Source organism: Xyrauchen texanus, chromosome 5 (assembly GCF_025860055.1).
Source record: "Xyrauchen texanus isolate HMW12.3.18 chromosome 5, RBS_HiC_50CHRs, whole genome shotgun sequence".
Classification (NCBI taxonomy): Eukaryota; Metazoa; Chordata; class Actinopteri; order Cypriniformes; family Catostomidae; genus Xyrauchen; species Xyrauchen texanus.
Window position 1 is genome coordinate 26,303,154 of NC_068280.1, and position 15,370 is coordinate 26,318,523.

Below are 15,370 nucleotides of genomic sequence, written 5' to 3' on the forward strand. Positions count from 1 at the left end.
TGGGGTGAAAACTGACCACCTAGTCAGGTCATTCTAGGCTAAAATTAACCTTCATGATTTCTAAATTATTGTGTTACAGTATAGTTTTTGTTTGTTAAGTTCATTATACATATATTATATATATATATATATTACACACACATACATACATATACGTGTCGACAAGACATCTTACCAGAAATACCAGTTACTGTCCTCTGCTTAAAAATGAGAAAAAGACTAGTTTCGGACAACTGGATTTGTGAAAACTTTCACAAATGTACTCATTTGGTTTCATGCATATTGTATTGTGAAATATTAATGATCTAAGCCATAATACTAATAAAAGGCAATTGTAAAACAGACCACCTAGACGAGTCAATACAGGGCTCAAATAGGCCTTCATGATTTTTTTTTTAAATGTTTCACAGTTCAGTTAATATCGGTCAACACTTGTTTAAAATTCAGAGTCAACAACTTACCAAAACAATCGGTATATAGGCACTGGGAGGCCATTTTCATGAAACACACTACCTAAAATCAGGGGAAAACACTAGTTGTTGACTAGTCAGTGACAAGTGAAATTCAGAGACTCACATGTGCCCTTATGTTCAATAATAATAAACCTTCTAAAGAGACATCAGATTTTTTTCTTTAACAAGTTCTACATTTTATTAGACTGCTACCATATTGACAAACATGTCAAACTTAACTTGTACACCTTTCCCCCCTTTGTTTATACCGTATTGTTACATTTTCAAATATGCCATGAAATTAATTGTCCAAAAATTCGGAATACCACTTAAAAAAATAAAAAAAAAGACACTGGACAATTAGCCAGTTCTTCACTCTCCAAATACATAATGTAAATAACTTATCTACAACTAGTAACTGCTTTGATGATCAATTCCATTTATCAGCCAGTGTGTTAAATGAGAAACCTATCCTGAACTCAGTAATTTCTGTTTCAGAATGATTGTGAAGGGGTTTAGCACTAATTATCAATGTCCAATTAAATTTAACAAAGGATTTATCATACCAGAAGCTATTTAAATCGTAGGTTGCAGGAAACAATTGTTTCATTAACAATTACAATAATATCATCAGATGATATACATATTGTGGTTATGATTATTGATTGTTCCAGTTTTAAATGCACTGTAGAAATAATGATGTGCTTTGTTTTTGTTTTGTACGAAAGGTAAGTTAAGCTGCAGTTTGTTTAAAGATTCATATGAGAACCATAATCTTTAGATCATAAGACAAAGGGACAGCAGTGAAATTTCTTTTGACAAGTGGTGTTAACCACATGTGTCAAAGTTCTAAATCTTCTTTGTCTCTCCTCTCATTCTTGTAATCTCCCAGAACGAGTTTAGGCCTCCATCCTGTAACCAAGAGAAGAAAAAATAAATAAATTAGCAGGGTAAACCACAATGAGCCTTAAAATGTGCGATCAGGTGACTCCACACAGGCATGCACACGAGCACACACACAAAACAGTGCTCAAAGACATTAAGCTCTTACAGGTTTTAAAGGATGAATACATAATGTGAAGATGTGCATTATGGGTAGGTACACATATTTTAATGATCGTTAAACTGTTTGAATAAGCTCTAGTTTGCTAGTGATGGCAAGAGGACCAATTAGCTACAAAATTAACTACTGTATGTTTTCAGGTTATGAAAATATTACATATTCAATGAGTGTCCATAATACTTCCTATTTTTGGCATTTTTAATCTTTATTAAATAGGAAATTGGAGAGGGAGATGGGAAACAACTGGTGCGAAAAGGGAACAGCATCAGGAAATGACCTCAAGCTGGTACTCCAACTCGGGTCTCCCATGCTGCTACTGCACGGAGCACAAGGCTACAACACCAACTATACACCATACTTGCAAATAACTATTAACATTTAATTGAATTTACCTTTACAGTTTCTGCTGCAGCTAAGGGAATGAAAATGTACCTTAATATGGACACCAAGGGGTGCTAGATTATTCCGTAAGGCATCACAGGCCTTCAGTAAGGGCACTCTGTCAGGACGAGGATGCCTTTTCTGAATTTCTGTGCCAGTCTGAGGGTCCAGCGGAGCTTGGTCTTCCACCAAAAGAGCAAATCTACGGACCTCACTCCGAAAAAGGACCAACTCCTCCACTACATTATTCAAAACTCCTGAAGAATCATGGAAATCCTATGGGACACATTGTACAATGCATTGCATGAAATACATTTTAAAAAGGACAATTGTGTCAAAGCCTAAAATATTTGATTTCTAATTGATCAATAGAAAGCAAAGGTGTACTGTTGTTTTGTGTTAGGCTAGTGGTTCTTAAACTTTTCAGGCCAAGTACCACCTTTGATGATCAAACTTGGATGACCACCACCGTGTCACAACAATGGCCCCTCTAATTTTTTGGCAATGAGCAAATTGACATCTGTTTGAGTCTGAGCACAGGCAATATTCCTTTACTCACATATTATGGAGTCCAATTCAAACACAATAATAGAAAATGTGTTTTGGAATTAGATCTTAAAATATTTCCCATCTGGCTAGAAGCACTTTGTCAGACTTCACATGTTTTTACAATACACCTTTACAGACAGGTTACATACACATCATGCTCAAAATTGAGTCAAAAGCAGGCCACTCTTAAAGCTTGCCCTTATAGAAATGTTCCAGGTTCAATACAAGTTAAGCTCAATCGAAAGCATTTGTGGCATGATGTTGATAACCACAAACATGAATTGACTCGTTCCTCCTTTTCTTTAAAAAAAAAGCAAAAATCGAGGTTCCAATGAGGCACTTGGAAGTGAATGGGGCCAAATTTTTTACATTAGAATACTCACTTTTTCGGATTTCCGGTTGAGCATGCAAGCGTGAGGCACGCAGTTGAGTAGGCTCCCGACGATATCAATTAAATTTCCTAAAAAAAACTATATTTCCCCCACTCTAAACGCACTAGTTTCAACTTGTAAGACTTTTTTTTTTTACTTTATCAATCATCGATGGCGGCCAAAAGTCGACGCAACGAGACTAAAGCTACTTCCGCTACACCTGCGGTCTGTCCTGCCGCCTCGGATCTAATGGCTCAGCGGCAGGGCCTTCCAAGCTACCCACTGACCTGGAAAATCTCTGCACGGTTCTGTTGTCGGAGCTAACAGCAGCTATCACCAGTCATCTGAAATCTGCCATTGATACCGCCCTTGCACCCATCGCCGCCTCCCTAGAGGGGTTTACGGCAAAGTTTGAAGCCCAAGACCGCCGCATAGTTGAACTGGAACAGCACCTCAATGTGTATAGCGACAGCATCGTCACGCTAGAGAGGGCAGTTAAGGACCTGGCTACATCCAACAAGCAACTGATCGATAAGATTGAGGACCTCGAATCACGCTCCCGCCGCTGCAATCTGCGTGTTATCGGCATTCCAGAGGGTGCCGAAGGACAGGACCCTGTTGCGTTTATGTCTAGTTTTTTCTCGGATGTGTTAGGACCTGATGTCTTTTCATCCCCACCAGTCCTGGACAGAGCTCATTGAATCAGCCCTAAACGATTGGATAACCAGGCCAACGGCAAACCATGGGTTTTCATAGTCTGCTTCCACTATTACAGCGATAAGGAACGTGCCAGTCGCTGGGGGCTGTCAATCGGCGACAACTCTTCCACTGGGAGAGGAAAATCTACATTCCGGACTATAACGCTAGCACTGCAAAGAAGAGGGCTGCCTTCTCCAATATGAGACGCTGTCTACGTGATAAGGATGTGCAGTTCTCCCTTTGTTTTCCAGCCCAGCTCCACATTGACTATGATTGAGAGAAGCTACAATTTGACTGTCCAAATAAAGCACAGAGATGGTTTGACGACCATTTCCCATCGAAATGAGTGTTATCTGCGCTTGGGTGAGGTGACACTAGTGTGTATTCGGCCTGTGGAACAGTTATTTGTATTCCTGCTTCAGACTTGCCTTAACAGGCTTTAGCATAAAGTTGGCGACCTAGCTGTTTGGCTGGCTAGCTAACAAAGCGCAACTGATTAGTTTTGCACACCCGCGCTGTTGAGGTAGGCTAACATTACTGTATTGCTGTCTGCCGTCAATTGTTTTCATCAATAGGCCATTGGCTTACTTAAATACTTTTAATAGTGTTAATATGTTGTTTAGGTTCACTCGATAGGGCAATATGGCTCATTTAAAGCTGATTTAATGTTACATGCTCTGAGTTTTTTTTTGGGGGGGGGGGTTTGTTTGTTGCTTATTGATGGGAGAAATGCTAATGTGACCAGTAGCCAACTCTAGACGTAGACCAATGTTACCTTCTGAGCGCACAATATGCCCTTATGTTCTGATGATTACAAGCAACTGTTTTTGAAGTTGAGTTCTGATTTATTGCAATTTTTAGGAGTATGTTTACAATAACTATCACTTACAATGTTTATGTGAGTTTTTTTTTTTTCAATAACTATTGTTTTCACCTGGTAAGTTTTCTTGTTTTTTTTATGTTGAGGAGCCTCTCTGACTATGAGAGGTAATCTGTTTGACTTGTTTAGATGCATCCGATGTCGAGATGTGGCAATTGCCTGCAGTTTCCCTTATTTGGGAAGGGAAATTTAAGGTTTGATGGGGGAGGGAGGGAGGGAGGGGTTATGGGACAAGGTCTTGTCTGTCTTTTCATGTATCCATTTTTTTTATTTTTATTATCCTCTTCCTTTATTTACTTATCTTTATTTTATGTATTTACCTGTTGTGGTTGGCTTGCCCCTATAGTCAGTTAATCCGGTTTGTGCACTGTCATAATGGTTTTAATGTTTTCAAGTATCTTTTTTCACTTTTCCATGCAACCTAATCTAAGCCATGGTTGATAGGTGCAGAAATGGTTCCTCCTTGAGATTTCTGAGTTGGAATGTAAACGGGGGGAATAGTCCTGTGAAGAGATCCGGAGTGCTTTCGCACCTGAAACAGCTGAGAGTTGATGTGGCTTTTCTTCAGGAGACCCATCTGTGCATTAAAGATCAACTTCGACTTAAACCCCGTTGGGCTGGTCAGTATTTCCATTCTAATTTTGATTCCAGAGCTAGAGTAGCAGCTAACTTAATACATAAAAACATACACTTTTCCTTAGATAGGGTTCTTTCTGATAGGGCTGGAAGATATCTGATTGTTGTGGGCTTTGACTACACGAAGTCATCTATGCCCCTAAATTTGAGAATGTAGAATTTGCGAATAATCTATTGATGCAGATCCCAGCCTTAAATACGCATTTATTGTTATTTGGCGGTGATTTAAATTGTGTCATGGACCCTGCAATGGACCGGTCTGGATCACGTACTAATGTTCTCTCTGCCATATCAAAATATTTTTCTGACTTTATGGCCCAACATGGATGTGTTGATCTCTGGAGATTTCATAACCCTCAATCCAGAGAATATTCATTTTTTTCCCATGTCCATCATACATATTCCCGCATTGATTATTTTTTTGTAGATGGCTCTCTACTCCCAAGGGTAACTAACTCTGAATATCTACCCATTGTCATCTCTGATCATGCTCCCTTGGCCCTTGACATAATAATTTCCTCCAATTGTAAGAGCCGCCCCCCTTGGAGACTCCATTCTCTACTTCTTTCTGACCAAGCCTTTTGTGACTTCATCTCTACATCTATTGACGATTTCCTTAATATAAATAAAACCGATGGTATTTATTACTCTTTATTATGGGAGACACTCAAAGCTGATCTCAGAGGGCAGATTATTTCTTACTCATCGCATCAAACTAAAACTAGGAAAGCTAGACAGGTGGATCTCTCCAATGCTATTCTCAGCCTTGACCACCAATATGCTCTGACTCCGTCTCCTGAACTCTATAAACAACACCTTGACCTTCAAGCAGATCTTCTATCCACAGGTACAGCTGAGCGGCTGTTACTACGTTCTCTTGGCACGTATTATGAGTATGGTGATAAAGCCAGTCGCCTTTTGGCCCATCAGCTAAAACGTCATGCAGCTGGGCGATCTATATCTCAAACTGAATGCCCTTCTGAATTGACCCTATGGAGATCAACTCTGTTTTTAAAACGTATTACTCCTCACTTTACACAGAGTCCCCAGATAATTCCGATGTGATGGTAGAATTTCTGGATAACTTGGAGATACCCACAATTGAAACCACGCTGACTGAGCAAATTGATGCCCTGGTAACATTAGAGGAGATCATATGTTCTATCAAGTCCTTACAGTCAGGGAAAGCCCCTGGCCCTGATGGCTTTCCCCCTGAATTTTACAAAAAATTCCATGACAAACTGGCCCCACTGCTATTGTCTGTATTTGAGGAGTCACTGAAGGAGGCTTCTCAATGAGACAAGCCTCAATATCCCTTCTCCTAAAAGAGGGGAAAGACCCCACTACATGTGGTTCATACAGGCCCCTTAGCCTTCTCAATGCTGATGTTAAGGTGTTGGCAAAGTTAGTGTCATCTCGCATAGAAGGTGTTCTGCAAAGCATAATATCGGAAGAACAGACTGGCTTCATTAAAGGTCGTCATTCATTTTTCAATATTCGAACCCTGTTTAATATCATTTATTCCAAAGATATAAATAATCACCCTGAATTGGTAATTTCATTGGATGCCGAGAAGGCTTTTGATAGAGTTGAATGGAAGTATCTTTTTGCCACATTGAGTAAGTTTGGCTTTGGTGATGTATTCATATCTTGGATACGCCTCTTGTATAAATCGCCTCTAGCCTCTATCAACACTAATAACTTCAATTCAGATCATATTACCCTGTCTCGTGGAACTCGCCAGGGTTGTCCACTTTCCCCTCTGCTTTTTGCTATAGCTATTGAACCTCGCCCTCATTTGTAGAGATAACCCGCAGAGGGACAGAACATAGACTTGCCCTATACGCCGATGACTTGCTTTTGTTTGTAACTGACCCAGTCTCCCACATACCTAAGATTTTGTCTCTATTGGAAACTTTTGGTTCTTTTTCTGGTTACAAGCTCAACCTGCAAAAAAGTATATGTATGCCTTTAAATGCAACAGCGCTTCTACTTCAACGGTCTGATTTGCCATTCCAATTGAATCATCGGTGAATCATTGGTTTCAAATATTTAGGAGTTAATGTTATTTGCTCACTATCTTCCCTGTTAGATGCCAACTTCACTCCTCTCCTTTCTCATATGAGGACTACTTTCCAGAAATGGCTTAACACTCCCATATCTATGCTTGGGAGAGTTAATGCTGTTAAAATGAACATACTGCCAAAATGTCTTTACCTATTTCAATCCATTCCCCTATTTTTACCCAAATCGTACTTTAAATCTATAGATCAGGCTCTCATCTCTTTTATATGGGGAGGGAAGACTCCCAGAGTTAGGAAATCCCTACTGCAGCAATGCACGCTCAGCAGAGGGCTATCTCTGCCTAATTTTATGTATTATTACTGGGCAGCCAACATCAAGAAGTGCTTGTTTTGGCTGGATGCTCCACAGACATTGTGGAGTCAACTTGAGGCTGGGTCATGTGTGTCATCTTCCTTACCTGCTCTTTTGTTCTCTTCCATCCCCTTATCTCCTTCTCGCTACACAGACAACCCAGTTGTCTGTACCTCTCTTAAAATATGGTATCAATTCAGGCGTCTCACTCAGTCATGTTCTGCCACTACTCTAATGCCCATCTGCAGCAACCATCTCTTTCCACCCTCTCAGTTAGATCCAGTCTTTCGTCTCTGGGAGAGAAATGGCATAGTGAGCTTCAGTGACCTATACATTGGCAATGTTTTTGCCAACTTCTCAGATTTATCCACCTTTCACAACTTACCCCCCTACTCACTTATTCAACACCTTTCCCGACTTTCCCTCCCCACCCCCAAAGCAACCATGGGAAGAGTTATTTCATCATAAACAACATCAAAAAAAATCTCTCATTTCAAAAATATATCAAACTATTTTGTCTTTTGACAAGCAGACTAGCTCTAAAGCCTCTGCTGCATGGGAGAATGAACTGGGATTTGATTTTGGAGATGATCTTTGGGAGAGAGCCATCAAGAGAATACATACCTCTTTGACGTGCTCACCTAGGTCTTATCCAGTTTAAAGTGGTACAGAGATTGCATTTTTCACACTCAAGATTATCTGAAATTTATCCAGATGTTGATGACGCCTGTGTCAAGTGTGGATCAACTCCCTGCCATCTTAGCCATATGTTTTCCCTATGTCCCAAACTTGAAAATTTTTGGAATTCTATCTTCAATATCCTTTCAGACGTCCTTCGAGTCCACTTAGACCCAAGCCCCCTACTAGCTATTTTTGGTGTTACACCAGTTCTACAGCTCCTTAATGGAGAACAGGCAGATGTGGTTGCCTTTGCTACTCTGCTGGCAAGGCGTAGGATCCTATTCTCCTGGAAATCCTCACAGTCCCCTTCTCCGTCCATGTGGCTGAAGGACCTAATTATCTTTTTAAAATTAGAGGTGGTGAAATTCACTCTCTGAGGGAATACTGCTAACTTTTTTAAACGCTGGAACGCTTTTATTACCTATTTCAATGAGCTACAAACACTTCCGTGATTAGGGTGCGCATTCACTCACAACCACTTTTTACTCCATTGTTTTTATTATATATATATATATATTTTTTATTTTTATTTTATACACTCACTTAATTTGGTTTCTCAGTAAATGTTTGTTTGTGCGTTTGTGTGACAAGTAAGACCTACCCTGGGGGGTGGCTGATATGGGATTGGGGACGATAGGGGCTCGGGTAAATGAAAGCTCCATTTTATCCTCATTTATGTTGTATTATTATTGTACAATGTTTGTAACTTTTGTCATGACTTTATATAATAATAAAAAAAACCTTGAACAAAAAAAAAAAGAATACTCACTTTTTCAAAATCATAACCACAAGGTTGTGTAAAAATTATTTTTGTGTGATAAAATCACATAAACTTATATAAACTTTCAGTGTAAAGTTATATCCAATATTATAAATTTATTACCATGATGATATGTCAACAAACCATAAAATGACAGTTAAATTTGACTAAACTTTACAGCTCAAATAATACAACATTTTAAACAAAATTAATGCAACTAAAATTAATTTCTAAGGCACACTTAAACACAGCAAAGCTGACCGAAGTGCTGTACAGATGAATCTACAATATAATAAAACAGAAAAAAAAAAATGCGACAAGACAATCTCATTTAATACTGCAAAACGCTAGAGAATACAAGTGCATTTTAAGCCTACGTTTAAAAATAGACAGTGATGAAGCTTGTCTAATGTCAAGAGGTAGCTGATTCCACAGCCTAGGGACACCAACTGCAAAGTCTCTTTCACCCATGCGTATACAACGTGACCCAGGAATGTGCATTAATATTTTGTCTGCAGATCTTAATGACCTAGTTGGTAAGTATGGCTGTATTAAATCCCTAATATATGATGGGGCATGGTGATAAAGAGCTTTAAAAACAAACAACAGTATTTTAAATTGAATCCTATTATAAACAGGAAGCCAGTGCAGAGAGGCCAGGATTGGGGTAATATGATCCCTTTTTTTTAGATGATGTCAAAAATCTGGCCACAGCATTTTGAACCAATTGAAGACGGAAAAGAGAGGATTGAGGAAGATCAAAATAAAGGGAATTACAATAATCCAATAGAGAGGTGATAAAAGCATGAATAACAGTCTCCAGGTCTAGAAAAGATAAAGCTTATTTAAATTCAGCAATCATTCATAACTGATAGAAAATTTTTCACTACTGAATTTATCGGTCAGACTAAGCCCAAGTCAGAATCTATAATGACATCAAGATTCCTTACATGCAAGTTAACAAAGTGGAAATGTTGGCCAAGCTTGTTGCAAGAGCCCTTCTAGCTTCAGTAGAACCAAAAATTATAATTTCAGTCTTATCACTGTTTAGCTGGAGAAAGTTACTCGATAACCACTTTGTCTTCAATACATTCCAAGAGAGGTTGAACAGAATCACCTAATTTCAATGGCAGATAAAGCAGTGCATAATCAGCATAAAAATGAAACAAAATATGTCTTCTAATATTTCCAAGATTATTAATATATAATTTAAAAAGAATTGGCCCCAGAATGGATCCCTGTGGAACCCCACAGAGAACAGGAGCAACAGATGAAGAGAACCTATCCATAGTAACAGGAAAATACCCATCTGTAAGATAAGATTTAAACCACTGTAGTGCTGTGCTCTTTATACCAACCCAATGTTCCAACCTCGCAAGGAGAATGCTATGATACACTGTATCATAAGCACCTGTAAGGTCTAACAGGATTATTACAACACCCCCCAGTCAACCGTAGACAGTAAATCATTAAATACTTTCAACAAAGCTGATTCTGTGCTATGATAATCTGTAAAACCTGATTGTAGAGGTTCAAAAATGTCTGTTGACTTTAAGAATGGAAGTAATTGGGATAACACCAATTTCTCTAACAACTTCGACAAAAACGGCAGCTTAGAAACAGGCTTAGAACAAAATTGCTTAAATAATGGTTATTTAAGCAATTTTGTTCTAAGCCGGTTTCTTAAGTAGAGGTTTCAGAGCTGCATGTTTAAAACATCCTGGGACAATACCATTTTCTAGAGAGGAATTTAAAATTATCTGTATACTCTGACCAATAGTGGCAAAAGTTGTTTTTAAAATATTACATGGAACAATATCATGTGGAGAGGTAGTGGGCCTCATATCATTAACCATATCATCAAGATCAGAGAGAGAGACATGCTGAAAACCAGAGAAACAGCAGAACCAGTAACCAAATTAAATGCAATACCTGATGGAATATTGGTGAAAGACGAGTGAATGGTATTCATTTTCTCTTGGAAAAAAAGTCATGAATGTGTCACAGATCGCCTTAGAGGGGACATTATAATGACAGTTTGGATTTATTGCAAAATTCAGTTGAAAATAAAATCTTTGGTCTATTAGAATGTGTATTAATTAAATTTGAAAGATAATTTGTTCTTGCCAACTTGGACGAATTCTGAAAGATCTTTAAACAATCTTTATAAATGTTGTAAGAGACAGTAAGGCGATCTATCTTCCATTTCCTCTCAGCTCTATGGCAGGTATGCCTCAAAGACCGGGTATGTTCAATTAGCCAATAGAGAGAATTTTTTGTTTTTGATTGTTTGTACTTCATTTGGGGCAATATATTCTAAAATCGTTAAGCAGAATGAATAAAATAATAAAATTAACTCCGGGCTAGATGTGGTTTGAGCAGCAGTTAAAATAAACGTTTCAAGAGCATGTTCCTAATAGCTGTCAGAGAAATGAGTAATAGTGGAAGAATTAATAAAACGTGAATAAATGGCCAACAGGCTTGACAGTAGATAGAGGGCTGTAAGCAGTAATATTAAATACAATGGGCTTATGGTCTGAAAAACATGCATCTTCTATAACAATATTATCAATGGGAATTCCATAAGACAAAACAAGATCAAGAGTATGTCCAAGAACATGAGTGGCACTCGTTATATATGCTGGTTAAAACCAAAGCGGTCCAAAACATTATTACAATTCGGTAACCAAAAGGTCTACCGGGACAACACACGTGAATATTAAAATCTCCCAGCAACAACATACGGTCATACAGTGGGACTAAGAGTTAGGAATTCAGAGAATTCTACTATAAAGTCTTTGTCCAGCTTAAGAGGTCTGTCAAAAATGTATGTAGAGCAAACTCCAGCTCGAATGTAGAGAATGACCTGACAGAAAATGTTTGAAATTTAAAAAAGTTCTTAAAAACCACAGCCACACCACCACCCTTTCCAATATCCCTAGGGATACTTATAAAACAGCAATCAGATGGACAAAGTTTATATAAAATTGCTGACTCAGCAGGAGAAGACCACGTCTCCGACTGATCAAGTAATTTAAAATGAAATTCTTATTGGATGCCGACCTGGCGTTTACCAGCGCCTGCTTTAAACGGGAATAAGTACCGTAGCCTGTAGCTGACGCACAAACTCGAGTGGACGAATATTTGACAGATTTATTCCTCCATCTTGCAAACATGGCCGTGTGGGAGCAGAGAGAACAGGTGGATGATTCGAATCCGGGATAATGTGCAGATGGCATGAGTATCTAAAATCCAGGAAACGACGAGTCAAATGAAGACCCCCATAAACCGTTTTATGCAATGGAGGGCCAATCGAAGTTTGCAGAAGTGAAACACTTACTACCCTCCTAATCCACACATGAATACCACCACGATTTCCACTCTTCCTACAGCGTTTCCTTTGGAGGGGAATGCAGCAATGTGACCGATGTATAGACTCCACAGAGGGATGAAGGAATTTAAAATTGAGGTGATCGTGTAGATCAGGGCATTCAAGGAGATGAGTTTCCATAGAATATTTGATCTGGATTAAAGTTTGCCGCTCATAAGTCAGCACCGGTTCAACACCAATCAAAAGTGTCAACATGCATAATACAGACAAGGCTAAACAGATAAAACAGCAGATAAAAAATAAATAAAATCAGACAGAGTACACTGGCGCCATCTTGAAGTAGCTTTAATTATAACAGTTATATAATTATCATCAGTGTTAAAATTATAACACTGATTCTTGAGGCAAAACACGTCCAGCAATTGTAACTGCTATTAGGTATAAAATTGAAAATACTTTTAATTGTAGATGTTATGAAGGATTAATAATAAAATGTATTTAACACAATTTCACCCTTCATTTTCATTTAATGATTATTATATAAAATTTATGGCACTTATTGTCTTCTCACTACATCTAAAACAGTGTGTCCACAGAGAAGGGCTCAATCATTCATATTCAATAAAATGGATAAAAATAGGTTTCGAATGATTAAAGAGAGCTTGTTTCATCAAAAGCAACTCTTAATAATATCTTATATCAGAGCAAGGTTGTTTTTCAACAGGACATGCTTGTTTCATAAGGTTTCAAAGTTGTGTCCCCACTTTGTCAACACCGTCAGACATTCATTAAAAAATGTAAAAAAACAAATCAGGCAATATCAGGGTCTGCTGTCACTCTGAAAGACCCCTTGCCACCTTCCTCCTCTGCAGAGTGCATCAATGTCAGACAGGCTCTGGTAACCTTTATAGTTTTTGAATATTTTAAATGTTAATATTCCCTGTGTCATAACCATGATATGTCAACACCCTCTTCCAATTTCTGAGGAAATTATTTGAAATGTTTAGATCATTTTAATCTCCTGAAGTTGGTTCTATTAGCATCTAGCATCAACAGAAAAAACTAAATGGCTACTACATGAACTCCATTTGTCCAACTTCATCAGATAATCTGTCTGATGGTGGTGAGGGGCCAATGACGGAGTTAACATTCAATGTGAAGTCTTATGTTTTTGTGGTTATCAAGTACATTTTAATTATATTAAATATATAAATAGTGTTTAGTTTTTCTAATAATGTATAAATGCTAAATATGTGGCATGACAGCATTGCTTTTTTGGATTGATCGTCATCAACTCTAACGGAGTTAGGGAACATAAGATTCAGGGAACATAAGGCTGAGAGTCACACTCCCCCTCTAGCATAGTATAGGCAAATATGATTAAATATATTCAGAGTGCTGTTGTGTTTCAGTCCAGCATGGCTAGGCAGCATCTCTCATTGGAGGAGCGTAGGAGGAGGAGCACAGAGTCTCAAAAAAGTGAAGGGAGAAAATCAGTACACAGCCAGAATTAAAAGAGGATTATCTAAGACAGGAGAGACAAAGGTGGAAACAGACAGTTGAAGGAAAAAAAGCAAATCAAGGATTTCAGTGAAAGAGAAGAGGAAAAGGAGAAAGAACTGGAAGCATAGCCAGAGAAAATCAAGAGTGCAAAGACAGACAGACAACACAACCATTGGAAACACCCCCAGATAGTCCATCAAATTACTTGAATGAGACACTACAGACGAGCAGGCAGGCAGGCTGCTGCAGGGAAAAGAGAAAGAGTCAAAACAAGGCAGATACTGTACAGTCTAGAGAACTTAAAATAATAAAGACCATATTCAGAAAGGCCCAACAAGAGAACCGCAAATTAAGAAAGCAGATATGGCGCATAAAACAGAAAACAACACAAGAGCACACCATGTGAATCGCCAAGAACCACCACAGAGGGAATGATGCGTGGTAGAAATTCCAGCTCTCCTTCAGTAAAGAACACTCTCCTGTTCCACAATGTTCTAATGAAAGAATTAAATGAATGAAAACCGAGTGCAGAACCACTTCAGAGATCACATGCAAAATCTAAGAACCTTCTCTTGTCAGGGAGGATTCTTAAAAAAAAAATACCGGCTGCTATATAAAATTAGTCAATTTGGTCTGAAATACAAAATACTAAGGCCAAAGATATCCAGTCAGAAGGCCCACTTACCTTCAAACAATCACACAAACAGTCCAAAACTTATTTTGTAATTCTGCACGTATGACCACTGACAAACAAGACACAATTACACGAAAAAAGAAAAAGCATCAAAGAATGGTCCTCTCAGACACAATGATTAACCTCCACAAAGAGTTGACCAAGCAACACCCAGACGTTAGTCTGAGTTATTCATCTTTCTGCACTCTTCGCCCCTTCTATGTCACACCACACAAACCGTCTGATCGAAAGCCCTGTTAATGCCAATACCATGAAAATGCAAAGATGATGCTTGAGGTCTTGAGAGAACATGGGGTTACTCAGAGTAGCAAGCTTGAGGATAGTTTTGAGCTTATTTGTTGCTCTCCTCCAAGTGAAGCATGTCTCCTGCGAGTTTGTACTCGCTGTCTTCACAAAAGCACACCTTTTGCAGCACAGCAAGAGCTGATCAATGTTCAGTGGCAGCAGTGGGAACAGGTAAAGGACCAAGTGGCAGGCGAATCTCACTACAACACTACACTTGTATACTGGGACCATAGCAGAACTCATACGGCTGTATGAAGACATGTTGCGCAATGAGACAACAACACGTGTGTTTGGTTAAAAATCAGTCCAGAGAATACAGGAAGATGATAGACAACTGTGATGAACAGTTGCAAAGATAGCTCTGAAGTACAGTCATGCCATTTTGGTCAGAACCTCCCTCAACTCAATCTGGTTACCTCCAAAGTTGTGGCAAAATGGTTCAAAGGAGTACAAATTCAAGGTATTTGAGTGGCCATCACAATGCCCAGATCTCAATACGACAGAAAATTTGAGGACAGAACAGAAAAAGCTTGTGCGAGCAAGCAGGCCTACAAACCTGTCTCAGCTTGTGGAAAGCAACCCAAAAAGTTTGACCCAAGTAAAACAATTTTAAAAAGGCAATGCTACAATACTAACAAAGTGTATGTAAATTTCTGACCCACTAGGAATGTAATGAAATAAATAAAAGCTTAAATAAATCATTCTCTAC

At 38.6% G+C, this 15,370-nt stretch overlaps 1 protein-coding gene across 1 annotated transcript in view; it reads right to left on the bottom strand.

The window, feature by feature from the left end:
• Nucleotides 1–301: 301 nt before the first annotated feature.
• Nucleotides 302–15,370, bottom strand: part of LOC127643517 (probable cysteine--tRNA ligase, mitochondrial) — a 55,258-nt gene continuing 40,189 nt past the window's right edge. The window contains exons 9-10 of the mRNA XM_052126315.1: nucleotides 1,948–2,172; nucleotides 302–1,364 (exon numbers count right to left, since the gene is read on the bottom strand). Of these exons, the coding sequence (XP_051982275.1) occupies nucleotides 1,302–1,364; nucleotides 1,948–2,172 (288 nt within the window). The 3' untranslated portion in view covers nucleotides 302–1,301. The remainder of the gene's footprint in view (nucleotides 1,365–1,947; nucleotides 2,173–15,370) is intronic.